This window comes from Oncorhynchus clarkii, chromosome 9, assembly GCF_045791955.1.
Source record: "Oncorhynchus clarkii lewisi isolate Uvic-CL-2024 chromosome 9, UVic_Ocla_1.0, whole genome shotgun sequence".
Lineage (NCBI taxonomy): Eukaryota > Metazoa > Chordata > Actinopteri > Salmoniformes > Salmonidae > Oncorhynchus > Oncorhynchus clarkii.
Window position 1 is genome coordinate 16,641,917 of NC_092155.1, and position 13,697 is coordinate 16,655,613.

The following is a 13,697-nucleotide window of genomic DNA, read 5'->3' on the forward strand; positions in this document are numbered from 1 at the left end:
CCTAATTATATCCTGCAAAAAGCTTCAATTGTTTCGTGCTGTGAGGGAAAATCCCCCATGTTAGTGTAACAGATGTGAAACGGCTAGCTTAGTTAGCGTGGGCGCTAAATAGCGTTTCAATCAGTGACGTCACTTTTTTTTTTTTTTTTTTTTTTTACCTTTATTTAACCAGGCAAGTCAGTTAAGAACAAATTCTTATTTTCAATGACGGCCTAGGAACAGTGGGTTAACTGCCTGATCAGGGGCAGAACGACAGATTTGTACCTTGTCAGCTCGGGGGTTTGAACTTGCAACCTTCCGGTTACTAGTCCAACGCTCTAACCACTAGGCTACCCTGCCGCCCCACTTGCTCTGAGACCTTGAAGTAGTAGTTCCCCTTGCTCTGCAAGGGCCGCGGCTTTTGTGGAGCGATGGGTAACGATGCTTCGAGGGTGACTGTTGATGTGTGCAGAAGGTCCCTGTTTCGCGCCCGGGTATGGGCGAGGGGACGGTCTAAATGTATACTGTTACATTGATGCTGTTGACCCGGATTACTGGTTGCTGCGGAAAAAAGGAGGAAGGTCAAAAGTGTAACAGATGTGAAACGGATAGCTTGGGCGCTAAATAGCGTTTCAATCAGTGACGTCACTTGCTCTGAGACCTTGAAGTAGTAGTTCCCCTTGCTCTGCAAGGGCCGCGGCTTTTGTGGAGCGATGGGTAACGATGCTTCGAGGGTGACTGTTGATGTGTGCAGAAGGTTCGCGCCCGGGTATGGGCGAGGGGACGGTCTAAATGTATACTGTTACATTAGATTATAAAATCAAATCTGAAAGTGTTCCCTGCTATTTTCACATAGAAACAGACCAATCAGAGTGGATTTGGAGTGTTCTCGTGTGGGAGGGGAAACGGTGGGTTTTAAAATCCGTTTGCCTTGGTGAATACTGGCTGTTTTCCATCCTATCCCACATCCTATTCCTGATAACACTAGCCCCGCCCTGCAAACCTCCTGCTGCTGATCATGATGCATGAGTAGAACTAGAAACCCAGACAACCAAATAACACAAGACACACAGTAGGGTTACCTGTAGCCAACCTGTCCTTAATATCCAAAATATATATCATTTTAATGACAGGAACCTCTCAAAGATGCATGACTTCAGTATAAATGGACTATTTTAGAACCCCAAGCATAATCTCATTCAGTCAAACAGGCTGTATTAGTTTAGTCAGTGTATGTGTCAGCTGTGGTGAGCCCGAGGTAAGGTGTGTGTGCGTGTTTGTTTGTGTGTGCACCTTCTCCTCCAGAGCTTTCTAAATGATTAGCTGCTGGGTGTCTGCAATGCCCTTCAGTTTGATCCACAGGAACATGCCTGCAGCTGGAGCGCGCCACTCTGTCACATCTACACACACACACACACACACACACACACACACACACACACACACACACACACACACACACACACACACACACACACACACACACACACACACACACACACACACACACACACACACAGGAAAGAGAAACAGAATGGTTGGGTCTGGGTGCAGGGATTGTTTCTTGGATTGTGCCTTTAGCAAAACGCTAATTCCTCTATAGACTTTTTTAGTTATAACCTTTTAACAAGCTCCTAGCACTGTGTTATGTGATGGCTTTATCATAATGTTAGGCTTTGATGGGTTTGGATTTCTGAACTTTAATAGTTATTAATCATTAGTTGTAATAGAGACCTGAGGGGTGCCATAGCCGAGGGGCTACGCCAGAGGTGAAGGGTTATCTGTAGGGGGAAGGTCCTGAGAATAGGAAAAGCGATCCCGTGGCAGGCATTGATAAGGGGGGAGAGCCATGGATTAATGATGAAGGGGGTCCAGGTCAGGTCATGTCACGTTAAGGGAGAAAGAAAAGTTTATGGCCCATATCACTTAGATTCCTGCCTAGCAATAAAGATCCAACATCGCTAAACATTGTGTTCTGAGAATATGAAACATACTTATTCATGTCACTGAGGGAGAGAGGGTAATGTATAACGTTTACATTATGTCAGGATATGTTGTTGTTAGCCATCAGGGATCCTATAGGAGGGATCCTCTGGGAGGAGAAGAGACACAGCCTGGAACTAGTCACCATGACAGCCGTGAGTTGGGGAGGAGTGAGAACTTTGGGTTAGAGGTCAGGTCAGATGAAGTGAGGGAGAACAGATATCACTAAGGTTCTGTCTAGCAACAGAGATGTATTGGCTGTTCAGATGTGTAGGAGGAGACTCAGCATAGGAGAAAGGGTTAAATATCAATGCTTGTGTGAATTTCCTGCAACAACAGGGTGATCAAATTAAGACCCTACATCTGTAGGTGTGTTATTTATTCAGGTGACATTGGTACGACCTTTGACCTACCCATCTGTGTTGTTGAGGACACCATCCTGACCCCAGCCATGCAGCAGTTGGGGCACAATGAGCTGGAGAGGGGGAGATGGAGAGAGATAGAGCGAAAGGGAGAAATCGAGATAGGAGACTGAGAACCAGGCCAGGGTGTAGTAGTCAAAGGTAGAAGTCACCCCAATCTCGACACCAATAACCAAATCTTGTGCGCACGCTGGCCAGCTACATTGTAATGTTTTGGTAGTCATGCGAGACTTCTCACCAGCCCCCACTGAGCAATAATGTAAGGTACTACCAACCTTTGAGAACTTGACCATGGAAAAGGACTATACAGTATAGCTATGTCATGACCGTATTTTTTTATTGATTTTCTTCTCTCACATTGTAAACAAATGGAATTGACTCTTTCTATATTCCATATTGTCTATAACATTCCATACTTCTGTATCATGTACATTTACTGAGGAGAAACTGAAGTGACGATCAGACCGACCAATGTAATTCCATCTCTTCTAGGGCGCTAGACAGTGTGCTTGTTCTTTAATCACACATCCTCATTTATCTATTCCCTAACTTCCTCCTGCATGTGAGTGAATAACCCACAGGTGTCACGATGACATGACGTTGGTCTACAAAGAGCAGGCAGTGACTGAGTGGGACTGGCTCTTCCAGCCAGTTCATGAAAGGTGAATTAGCATTGTGTTAACCTCGGTGATGACACTGATTAAACTACCAACACTTTCTGTCTACTCTCATCTACAGGGAAACGTGGGAGTGTCCGCCTATTGGCACCCTATTCCCTACACAGTGCACTACTTTTGACCACCCTGGTCAAAAGTAGTACACTATATAGGGAGTAGGGTGCCATTTGGGAGGTAATTACAGACAATTATGTCACTAATCTATACTGAGAATGTTACAGTACATTCACACAATTAAATGGAACACTTGTAAATCTCTCTCTCTCGATGATTGCATTTGTCTCATTAAAACCCAGCCAAACGGTCTCTTCTGGGAAAAGCACTTTAAAAGGTTTTTTAATCATGGTGCTATTCCCTAGGAACCAAATGGAAGCAAACGGACCAAAATGGGGAGGGACTACCTAAACTTGTCCAATAAGAAACGCTTGTTCTCGTTTTCTGTTGCGAAACATGTTCCGACGGTGTGCACTGATGAATATCACCCAGGAGCTTTTCAGTTTTGCTCTTATTACAGTCACAGGAAAGAAGACTCTTATGGTATTTAAAAAGTGACTAGAGACTAGACACAAAGTAGAAAATACAATCACATGAAATGAAAGATGGCTGAAGTTTTAATTACTACCTACCATGCATTTTAAAGGGGGGTGGTATGAAAGTTTACTAAGACATGCATGCTACATGTACATAATAGTAGTTACTTGTTTATTTCTACATTTATTTTAAAGGGGATGGTGGGGTAGTTTACTACTAGGCCTACTTTTAAAGGGGAAGGTGGGGTAATTTATTACGACATGTATTTTAAAGGGGAGTGTGATGCATTTTAAAGGGGGTGTGGGGGTTGGAAGTAAAGGTTCACTCACCTGTGTGAAGGTGCTAGTGTGCATCTTATAAGCCTGGATGTGTAGTACCACTCTGTCCACCAGCAGCTTGGGCCCACAGAGCCTATTCTCAGCCTACACACACACACGCAAGCAAGCACACACACACACACACACACACACACACACGAGTCCCTGTGGTCCATATTGACTAATACTGAAGGGAACCCTCTCTTCTTTTGCATCCTGTGTGTGTCTGTGTGTGTGTAATTAAATTGTCAAACATAAACTGGAAAATCAAGGTGCCACTAACCAGCTGTTTACACACATTCTGACTTAATCCCTCTGTAAACAAGTTCAGACGTGTAAATAGACAACCACATAGCCAACGTGTCTCATTGAACACTCTGACCTCAGAGGGAGAGAGACTACTACAAAATAGTTACACTGATATAACTAGTAATCATGTAATAACTGAAACTAAACAGTTATCTTTTTTTAACAATATTTTTTAAAGTCTTTGTATGTTTATTGGATAGAGGGAGATAGAGGTGAAAGGTAGGAGAGAGAGTGCTGATTCGAATCCATTCTGGCAGTGGTACAACTGACCTCTGCTCCAGAGGCAGCAGCATAGACCGCTAGACCACCCCAGACTACTGAACAGGCCTCTCTTGCCAAATAGATTATTATCTCAATGAGATTAACCTGCATTAATAAAGGTTCAATGAAAACAGTTTACTTCCTACTTCCTCCCTGACTTCTAACCCCACATGGTTGCTTTGGAGATCTGACAGTGTGCCTCACCATAACGACAGGATCTTTGAGAAGGAGTCTGTCCTGATGATCCGCCCGTCAACGTCCATGGAGAGAAACGTGGGAGCTCAGGGCGACAGACAGACAGGCAGACAGGCAGGCAGACAGGCAGACAGACAGAAACACACGAGCAGCCTGTTTATGATATACAGTAGGGGTGATGCCAGTGCTGTGTCCCAATAAAACACACAAAGTCAAAATACATGAAACAATTACACAATTTTTACCTTTTCAAACTGTAGGAAGTAATAGGGGTCATCCTCGATAACAAGGAGGTCATACTGTCTGGCAAGCTGTCAAAACGAGAACAAAAGCTGATTAGTTCTGGTGAATTAAACCTTTAGGGAAATCAATTTTCCACTCAGGTCAGAAAAGAACAAGCACAATCATTTCGCTCCCATATGCATAAGTCATTGTTTCAGTGTCAGTAGTTTTTACTGGCCCTGTGACCTGACCAGGACCGTGTCAAACTCCAGTCCCTAGTCATAGGCTGGTCAACATGAATCAGACCGTTAGGGAAATCATTAAAGAGAAGTAGAACAATGGATTCAGATTGGTTCCCTCTTTTCTTGGCTAATGCATAGCCCTGTTTAAATACTTTATAAATCCTTCCTTCCTTGTTTCCTTGAGGTAAGCACTGACCTATAACTGATTCAATAGGTGAAAGCAAGGTTACCAACTTCTTACTATCATCAATTCAACCAATTCAAATATATGATTACTTCAAGGAAGGAAGGTAGAAAGGAAGGGTGCATTTTCACGTATTTGAACAAGGCCTATATTCTCAGAAAAGGAGTGATATGTGGCACCACTTGTCCTCTTAGGGGATCCCTCTGAAAAGATAGAACCATTTAAGATCAGATAGAACTCTTTCTGGTTCCAAATAGCACCCTTTAACAGGTTCTATTTGAAACCCAGGTTCTATTTAGAACACAAAAGGGTTCTCTCTGACCTGAAAAAGGAAGCCTATTTTCAAGGGGTTCTCCTACAGGGTGGCGCAGCGGTCTAAGGCACTGCATCTCAGTGCTAGAGGTATCAATACAGACACCCAGGTTCCAGGCTGTATCACAACTGGCTGTGATTGGGAGTCCCATAATAGGGCAGCGCACAATTGGCCCAGCATCGTCCGGGTTTGGCTGGTGTAGGCCGTCATTGTAAATAAGAATTTGTTCTTAACTGACTTGCCCTGGTTAAATACAGGGACAATTGATGTTACTTGGCACTCTTTTTTTCTGAGAGTGTTTGGGTCTGCACCTTGAAGATCTCCCTCTTCCTCTGGGTGGTCAAGGAGGCCCCGGTGGGGTTTCCTCCATTGGGGATGGTGTAGAGGACCCTGGGTACGGTGCTGTCTGGCTTGTGGACATCTGCCAGATCCCATTGGGACAGCACCTCCTTCAGACCCCCCAGGATCATACCGTGCTGGTCACCGGAGGGAGGGAGGGAGGGAAGGAAGAATGGTGAAAGAGAGGGAGAGAGAGTGGGAGGGGGACAGAGAGAGAGAAAGAGAGTGAGAGAGTGTTTGTGAGAGAAAGAGAAGTGCTTCTTACTGCAGCGAGAGTTCCAGAGTAGGTAGATGCGTGGAGTACACCGTCTCCAGGATTGACAAGCATTTCAAAAACCTACCAAAAAAAGGGGAAAAAATTATCCCGTACCCAGAATCAAAACATTCCCTTCAACATAGACAAAAGTATACTGAACACAAATATAAAAGCAGCCTGTAAAGTGTTGGTCCCATGTTTCCTGAGCTGAAATAAAAGATCCAAGAAATGTTCTGTACACACAAAAAGCTTACTTCGTTCAAATTTTGTGCACAAATTTATTTACATCCCTGTTAGTGAGCATTTCTCATTTGCCAAAATAATCCATCCACCTGACAGGTGTGGCATATCAAGAAGTTGATTAAACAGCATGATCATTACACAGGTGCACCTTGTGCTGGGGACAATAAAAGGTCACTCTAAAAGGTTCTGTTTTGTCACACAACAAAATGCCACAAATGTTTCAAGGCTTGAAGGAGCGTGCAATTGGCATACTGACTGCAGGAATGTGCACCAGTGCCGTTGTCAGAAAACTGAATGTTCACTTCTCTACCATACGCCGCATCCATGTCATTTTAGAGAATTTGGCAGTATGTCCAACCGGCCTCACAACCACAGATCACGTGTAACCACACCAGCCCAGGACCTCCAGATCCGGCGCCAATAATTAATTGCAATATGAGTGAAATTGAGTGAAATTGTTTTCCTTCCAAAAAACATTGTAATTAAGTTTGTTAGAAAGCAGCTTTTCTGTGTTGGAATGGTGTGGACGTACCCCAACATCAGAATGGTGTGGACGTACCCCAACATCAGAATGGTGTGGACGTACCCCAACATCAGAATGGTGTGGGCATCTGTCATGAAAAATATTAGGAGAATGACATCCTCCTATATGAGGAAATAGAAAGCATTTTTTGAACAGTCTGAAGTGTTTTTTCTCCAATTTATGCTTTGGCCACAAAGACGAGAGTCAACAACATTACTTGGGTATGAGTTAACAGAATATAAACTTTCAAAAGTCAGATTTTCACTGGGACAGTTACTTTAACCTTTCCATTCATAGGGGCGAATTCTAAGTTTAGTTGAATTTTTATTTAAGTCAATGAGAGGCGAAGTGAAAGACGTGAAATTGGAGGTTAGGATTCACCCCATTCAGAATAACCTACAGTTACAAAACCTCACCCAATTCTCTTATCTTTTTTTGAAACAAGAAATAGGCCTAATCATTAATAATTACATTTGTATAGCAGCCAAGGTATGTATTAATAACATATTCAGTATTTGATGTGTGTATTGGATCCTGGGCTGCATAATAGGATGCCATTTGAGACTCAGCCTTGGCTTTATTGTCCCGGCATCTCTTATCAGCTGTGATTGAACCAATGCAGACCACCCACACACACACACACACACACACACACACACACACACACACACACACACACACACACACACACACACAACACAGGTTGAGAGAGCTATAGACCAATACGAGACACTATTTATACAGATAGTAATAAAGCTAGATAAGGAGCCATTAGAGAGATAACCTCCCTTCTAACACTGCCATTGACTAGTATAGGTGTCATGTTGTCCTAACCTTTTCAATGTTGAACAGCACTGTGACAGGTCAACAGTTTAAACAGGCCAATGATTTTACATTGTAAACTTAGCCAATTCCTGACCATATGAATTGTGTGTTAGAGCTAGCCATGTACTGTTTATTACTCTGTTTGTGTCATGGGGAGATTTTGGAGGCTATGTTCTTGTTGACTCTCCTATATTGTAGCAATACGAGGGTAGCCCTGACCAGGACACGAACCAGTAACTGTCAACCCAACACCTTAACCGTTACGCCAAGAGATCCGAACCTCTTGACGAGGTCACTAGGTGTTGGGTTAAGGTTGTTACAATATCATGCTCTGAAGAAGCTTCCAGGATCTCTTAGAAGACTAGCCCTTTCGTGGGCTAAAATACTTAAGGGGGTTGTGGTATATGGCCAATATACCACGGCTAAGGGCTGTTCTTAGGTATAAACCCCCGAGATGCCTTATTCCTATTATAAACTGGTTACCAACGTAATCAGAGCATCAAAAATAAATGTTTTGTCATACCCGTGGTATATGGTCTAATATACAACGGCTTTCAGCCAATCAGCATTCAAAGCTCGAACCACCCAGTTTATAAATCATAATAAACAATATCTTGGTCAAAAGTAGTGCAGCATATAGGGAATTGGGTGTTATTTCGTACACACCCAGTGTTTCCCGCTGGAGGCAGAGTACTGTAGAGCCCTCTTCATCATGGTCTCGTCGAAGGTGGTCGTGTCACCATTCTGTCCCCATTCTTCACCTGGATGGAGCAGGACTGGAAGGGGAAGGTGTTGGGAGCCCCTCCGGCCAGGGAGATCATGGAGGGGGAGACCTCTGCTGGGGGAGGATAATTATCTAAGATACTGTTTGAAGAGGTAGGGACATATGGACAGATAGGGTATTTACATGCTGTCTACTAATGTTGATTTTTGGGTCAAGTTACAACAAGACATAAAGACATAGTAAATACTGTTCACCCATCCCATGTGAATCATCTTCAGAAAAACGTGATTATGGTATAATGATGAGATGTGTTATACTATGTTTAGTTTGAGTGTGATATCCTTGGCACGTTGATAGAGTACCTTGTATGTTACTGGCAAGACAAGTGCAGTAGTAGGTTGTGAACTAAACTCCTAAGTAGTTACAGTTACTATGTTGTCCTGCTCCTGCGTACAGCAGCACTGGAGTGGATTATCTTGCAATAAAGGCAGCGCGAATAGAGAGCAATAGTAATGGAGTATTTTTGTAGGCACTAACTCTGCCATGGTTGGTTGGGCAAAGCCTATGGGAAATTGAATGGCGTTTTTGTAGGGGTTTTCGATAAACGCCAGAAACAAGGTCTGTGGTAAACACAGTCTGAGGAGAGTTTTGTTCTGTGAGATACAGTTAGAGGACCATTTTCTTTTCATGAGCCTGGTTTTATTTCTATTACAGCATATCGGATGACTCTCATTCATATTCCATTCACCCAGTTCAATGTAACAGCGATAGGTTTAGGGTACTACATGATACTCGAATTTTCCCTATATCCACCATGAGGTTGCTGCAACCTAGCCTATGCATGAAAGTTTACAATGTTGGTGCGCACACAGGCCGAGAGACAAATGTAAGGCACTCTTGCCTGCATCTAGCTGATATAGGGTGTAATCATTAGTCCAACAGTTGCAAACAGGTATGTTTATCTCCGTTTTGTTCCATTTGCTTCCGTTTAAGAAACGTTTTTCAACAGAATCGGCAAAATGAATACACCTGATCACGGGTAAACAGAGTTCACTCTCATAACAGCAACGTTGTAATCATTTCAATTCAATTTGCTTAATTGGCATGACGTAACAATGTAAATATTGCCAAAGCTTACTTTGGAGATTTGCCATATTAACATTATAAAAATGATAAAAATCAATGTTGTCAACGGGACAACAGTAACAACAATAATCAAGGGTCAAAATAACCAAACGCTGAACAATAACAATAATAATAGAGGACATGTGCAGGCTGGTTTGTGTCCCTCATCTTATGCTGCTTGTGGACTTCAATGCACAACAAATCAGCTGCATGTGACCAGGCGAGAAAACCTTTCCAAGCCAAACCTCTACAAACAGTTTACATCGTTGTCACCATATTAGCTCAAGTAACCTCATAGTCAGTATAGTTAATCTTTGAATCAACTACTCACCACATTTTATACACCGCAGTGTTAGCTTGCTGTAGTTTATGCTTTCTGTACTAGATTAATTATCTGATCCCTTGATTGGGCGGGCAACATGTCAGTTCATGCTGAAAGAGCTCTGACAGGCTGGAGGATGTTCTCCGGAAGTTGTCATAATTACTATGTAAGTCTATGGAAGGGGGTGAGAATCATGAGCCTCCTAGGTTTTGTAAGGAAGCCAATGTACCCAGAGGAGGATGGAAGCTAGCTGTCCTCTGGCTACACCATGGTGCTACCCTAGAGTGCTGTTGAGGCTACTGTAGACCTTCTTTGCAAAATAGTGTGTTTCAATCAGTTGTTTGGTGACGTGAATATATTTAGTATAGTTTTATCGAAAAAGGATCACTTTTAAAATCTTTGACAATTTCAATTTTTATGAAATTCACTGAGGAGCATGGTCCTCCCCTTCCTCCTCTGAGGAGCCTTCACTGATGAGATAATCTTCATCAGCAAACGACACTAGAATTTATGTAATAATAAAAAGACACAGAAAGCACAAAGACTTCATAATTCATAAAGATCATGTTAACTGACTGATATGATCTCATAGAAGAAAACATAAAATCTCCTAAACCTGTGTTAACCTCAGACCTTATTTTCAGCATTTATCCCAAAACCCTTTTCCTTCCCCATTCATTTTTGACATAGGAATGGCTGAACGAACCAGAGGTAACTTATTTCCGGGTTTTAGGAATGTTTTATATATATATATATATATATATATATATATATATATATATATATATATATGGGGATACAACCATCCCAGCTCTGCAGATTTTGCTGCAAAGAGACATAATCATTAGATCATTTGTTTTGGTACTGTCCGTATGTAGCTTGTTTTTGGTTGCAAGATCGGGAATGGCTGAAGAATTGCAACATTTATTTGGAGCTAACTCTGCAAATAGCACTGCTGGGTGATTTAAAAAGTCATAGTCAATCGATCAACAATATAAGACAACTCTTAGCAAAAAAATGTATATTTCATTTACAATATGTAGAATCTATGAGAATAGAAAGGTTCAGCACTTTTGTGAAACATCACAGGACAGTTTTTATTTATTTATTTTTTATTTCACCTTTATTTAACCAGGTAGGCTAGTTGAGAACAAGTTCTCATTTGCAACTGACCCCTGGCCAAGATAAAGCAAAGCAGTTCAACACATACAACAACACAGAGTTACACATGGAGTAAACAATTATCAAGTCAATAACACAGTAGAAAAAAGGAGAGTCTATATACATTGTGTGCAAAAGGCATGAGGAGGTAGGCGAATAATTAAAATTTTGCAGATTAACACTGGAGTGATAAATGATCAGATGGTCATGTACAGGTAGAGATATTGGTGTGCAAAAGAGCATAAAATCAAATAAATAAAAACAGTATGGGGATGAGGTAGGTAAAAATGGGTGGGCTATTTACCGATAGACTATGTACAGCTGCAGCGATCGGTTAGCTGCTCAGATAGCAGATGTTTGAAGTTGGTGAGGGAGATAAAAGTCTCCAACTTCAGCGATTTTTGCAATTCGTTCCAGTCACAGGCAGCAGAGAACTGGAACGAAAGGCGGCCAAATTAGGTGTTGGCTTTAGGGATGATCAGTAGTGGAACAGTAGTGGAGAGGGTAGCAAGTTTTAAGTTCCTCGGCATACACATCACAGACAAACTGAATTGGTCCACTCACACAGACAGCATTGTGAAGAAGGCGCAGCAGCGCCTCTTCAACCTCAGGAGGCTGAAGAAATTCGGCTTGTCACCAAAAGCACTCACAAACTTCTACAGATGCACAATCGAGAGCATCCTGGCGGGCTGTATCACCGCCTGGTACGGCAACTGCTCCACCCTCAACCGTAAGGCTCTCCAGAGGGTAGTGAGGTCTGCACAACGCATCACCGGGGGCAAACTACCTGCCCTCCAGGACACCTACACCACCCGATGTCACAGGAAGGCCATAAAGATCATCAAGGACATCAACCACCCGAGCCACTGCCTGTTCACCCCGCTATCATCCAGAAGGCGAGGTCAGTACAGGTGCATCAAAGCTGGGACCGAGAGACTGAAAAACAGCTTCTATCTCAAGGCTATCAGACTGTTAAACAGCCACCACTAACATTGAGTGGCTGCTGCCAACACACTGACACTGACTCAACTCCAGCCACTTTAATAATGGGAATTGATGGGAAATTATGTAAATATATCACTAGCCACTTTAAACAATGCTACCTTATATAATGTTACTTACCCTACATTATTCATCTCATATGCATACGTATATACTGTACTCTATATCATCGACTGTATCCTTATGTAATACATGTATCACTAGCCACTTTAACTATGCCACTTTGTTTACATACTCATCTCATATGTATATACTGTACTCGATACCATCTACTGTATCTGCCTATGCTGCTCTGTACCATCACTCATTCATATATCCTTATGTACATATTCTTTATCCCCTCACACTGTGTACAAGACAGTAGTTTTGGAATTGTTAGTTAGATTACTTGTTGGTTATTACTGCATTGTCGGAACTAGAAGCACAAGCATTTCGCTACACTCGCATTAACATCTGCTAACCATGTGTATGTGACAAATAACAATTTGATTTGATTTGATTTTGAGATACACCTGCTGGAGCACGTGTTACGGGTGGGTGTTGCCATCGTGACCAGTGAACTGAGATAAGGCGGAGCTTTACCTAGCATGGACTTGTAGATGACCTGGAGCCAGTGGGTCTGGCAACGAATATGTAGCGAGTTGAAAAATATATGGCAAATAGAAATATAAACTGGATGGTTTTCAGAGATAGATGGACGGGGTTGAGTCGAGCTGAAGGATGGGACTAAAAACAAACAAAAGATAACTATTTAAAATATTCTGTGTCCGTAAAATGTATATAGTATGTATAAGCTGGAAGTAGAAGCCTAAGAGTTGCTCACTATTAGTTTACTCCAATTAGGGGCGGGATGGTAGGGTTAGGGGAAAATAATAAAGGAAAATATATATAAAATATTTACAAAAAATATATATGGGGGATTGGAAATGATGCAGACCATTACATTGATTGAAGCCGCAATCTATCTGCAATATTAAAGCGGATCTACCCTCCCAACAACAACAAAAATATATACAAATTAAAATAAAGAACATAATGCACAGATTAAACCTGAAATACAGTGCACAAAAATCATATAATAGGAATACATTTGAGCAGACGAACAACAGATTTATGTATACAACCAAGTTTGTTTCATGACTGACCTTAAGCATTTGACACTTAAACGTACAGTGGCCACTGGATAATGTAGTTTTCACTGCAATAGTCCCACTGGAGTCCAACCAAATCAAATGTTATTTGTCACATGCCCCGAAGACAACAGGTGTAGGTAGATCTTACAGTAAAATGTTTACTTTCAAGCCCTACATTACCCAGGGGTCAAAATAAGTATATAATTTTGAGATTACTGTACAAGTAATTATACGTATATCAACTAACTGCATGATGCAATTTTTAAAAAAAGAATCCCTGATAATAAAATCGTAACAAATGATCTCCAATAATTTAATACTGAACCAGATCAACGTAACAGTCAAGGCTAGACAGTAATTCCACCGCCGCACCGGTGGGTGGCGGCAGCGTACCCGAATACACGTAAAT

The 13,697-nt window shown here is 42.0% G+C and overlaps 1 protein-coding gene across 1 annotated transcript; it reads right to left on the minus strand.

The window, feature by feature from the left end:
- Positions 1 to 4,679: 4,679 nt before the first annotated feature.
- On the minus strand, positions 4,680 to 8,642 carry LOC139417476 (kynurenine/alpha-aminoadipate aminotransferase, mitochondrial-like). The gene is made up of 6 exons (XM_071166757.1): positions 8,562 to 8,642; positions 6,206 to 6,311; positions 5,947 to 6,122; positions 4,920 to 4,985; positions 4,821 to 4,827; positions 4,680 to 4,759 (listed from the first exon to the last, which is right to left on the minus strand). Exons 1-6 carry the CDS (start codon positions 8,640 to 8,642, stop codon positions 4,680 to 4,682), a joined length of 516 nt encoding a protein of 171 aa, XP_071022858.1.
- Between the last annotated feature and the right edge of the window lie 5,055 nt (positions 8,643 to 13,697).

Coding starts and splice junctions, on each gene's coding strand:
- LOC139417476 (XM_071166757.1), bottom strand. CDS start 8,642: ATGATCTCCCTGGCCGGAGGGGCTCCCAACACCTTCCCCTTCCAGTCC. Junction 6,312..8,561: donor TGAAGAATGGGGACAGAATG/GTGACACGACCA, acceptor TTTTTTTGGTAG/GTTTTTGAAATGCTTGTCAA. Junction 6,123..6,205: donor TCTTTCTCTCACAAACACTC/TCTCACTCTCTT, acceptor CCCTCCCTCCCT/CCGGTGACCAGCACGGTATG.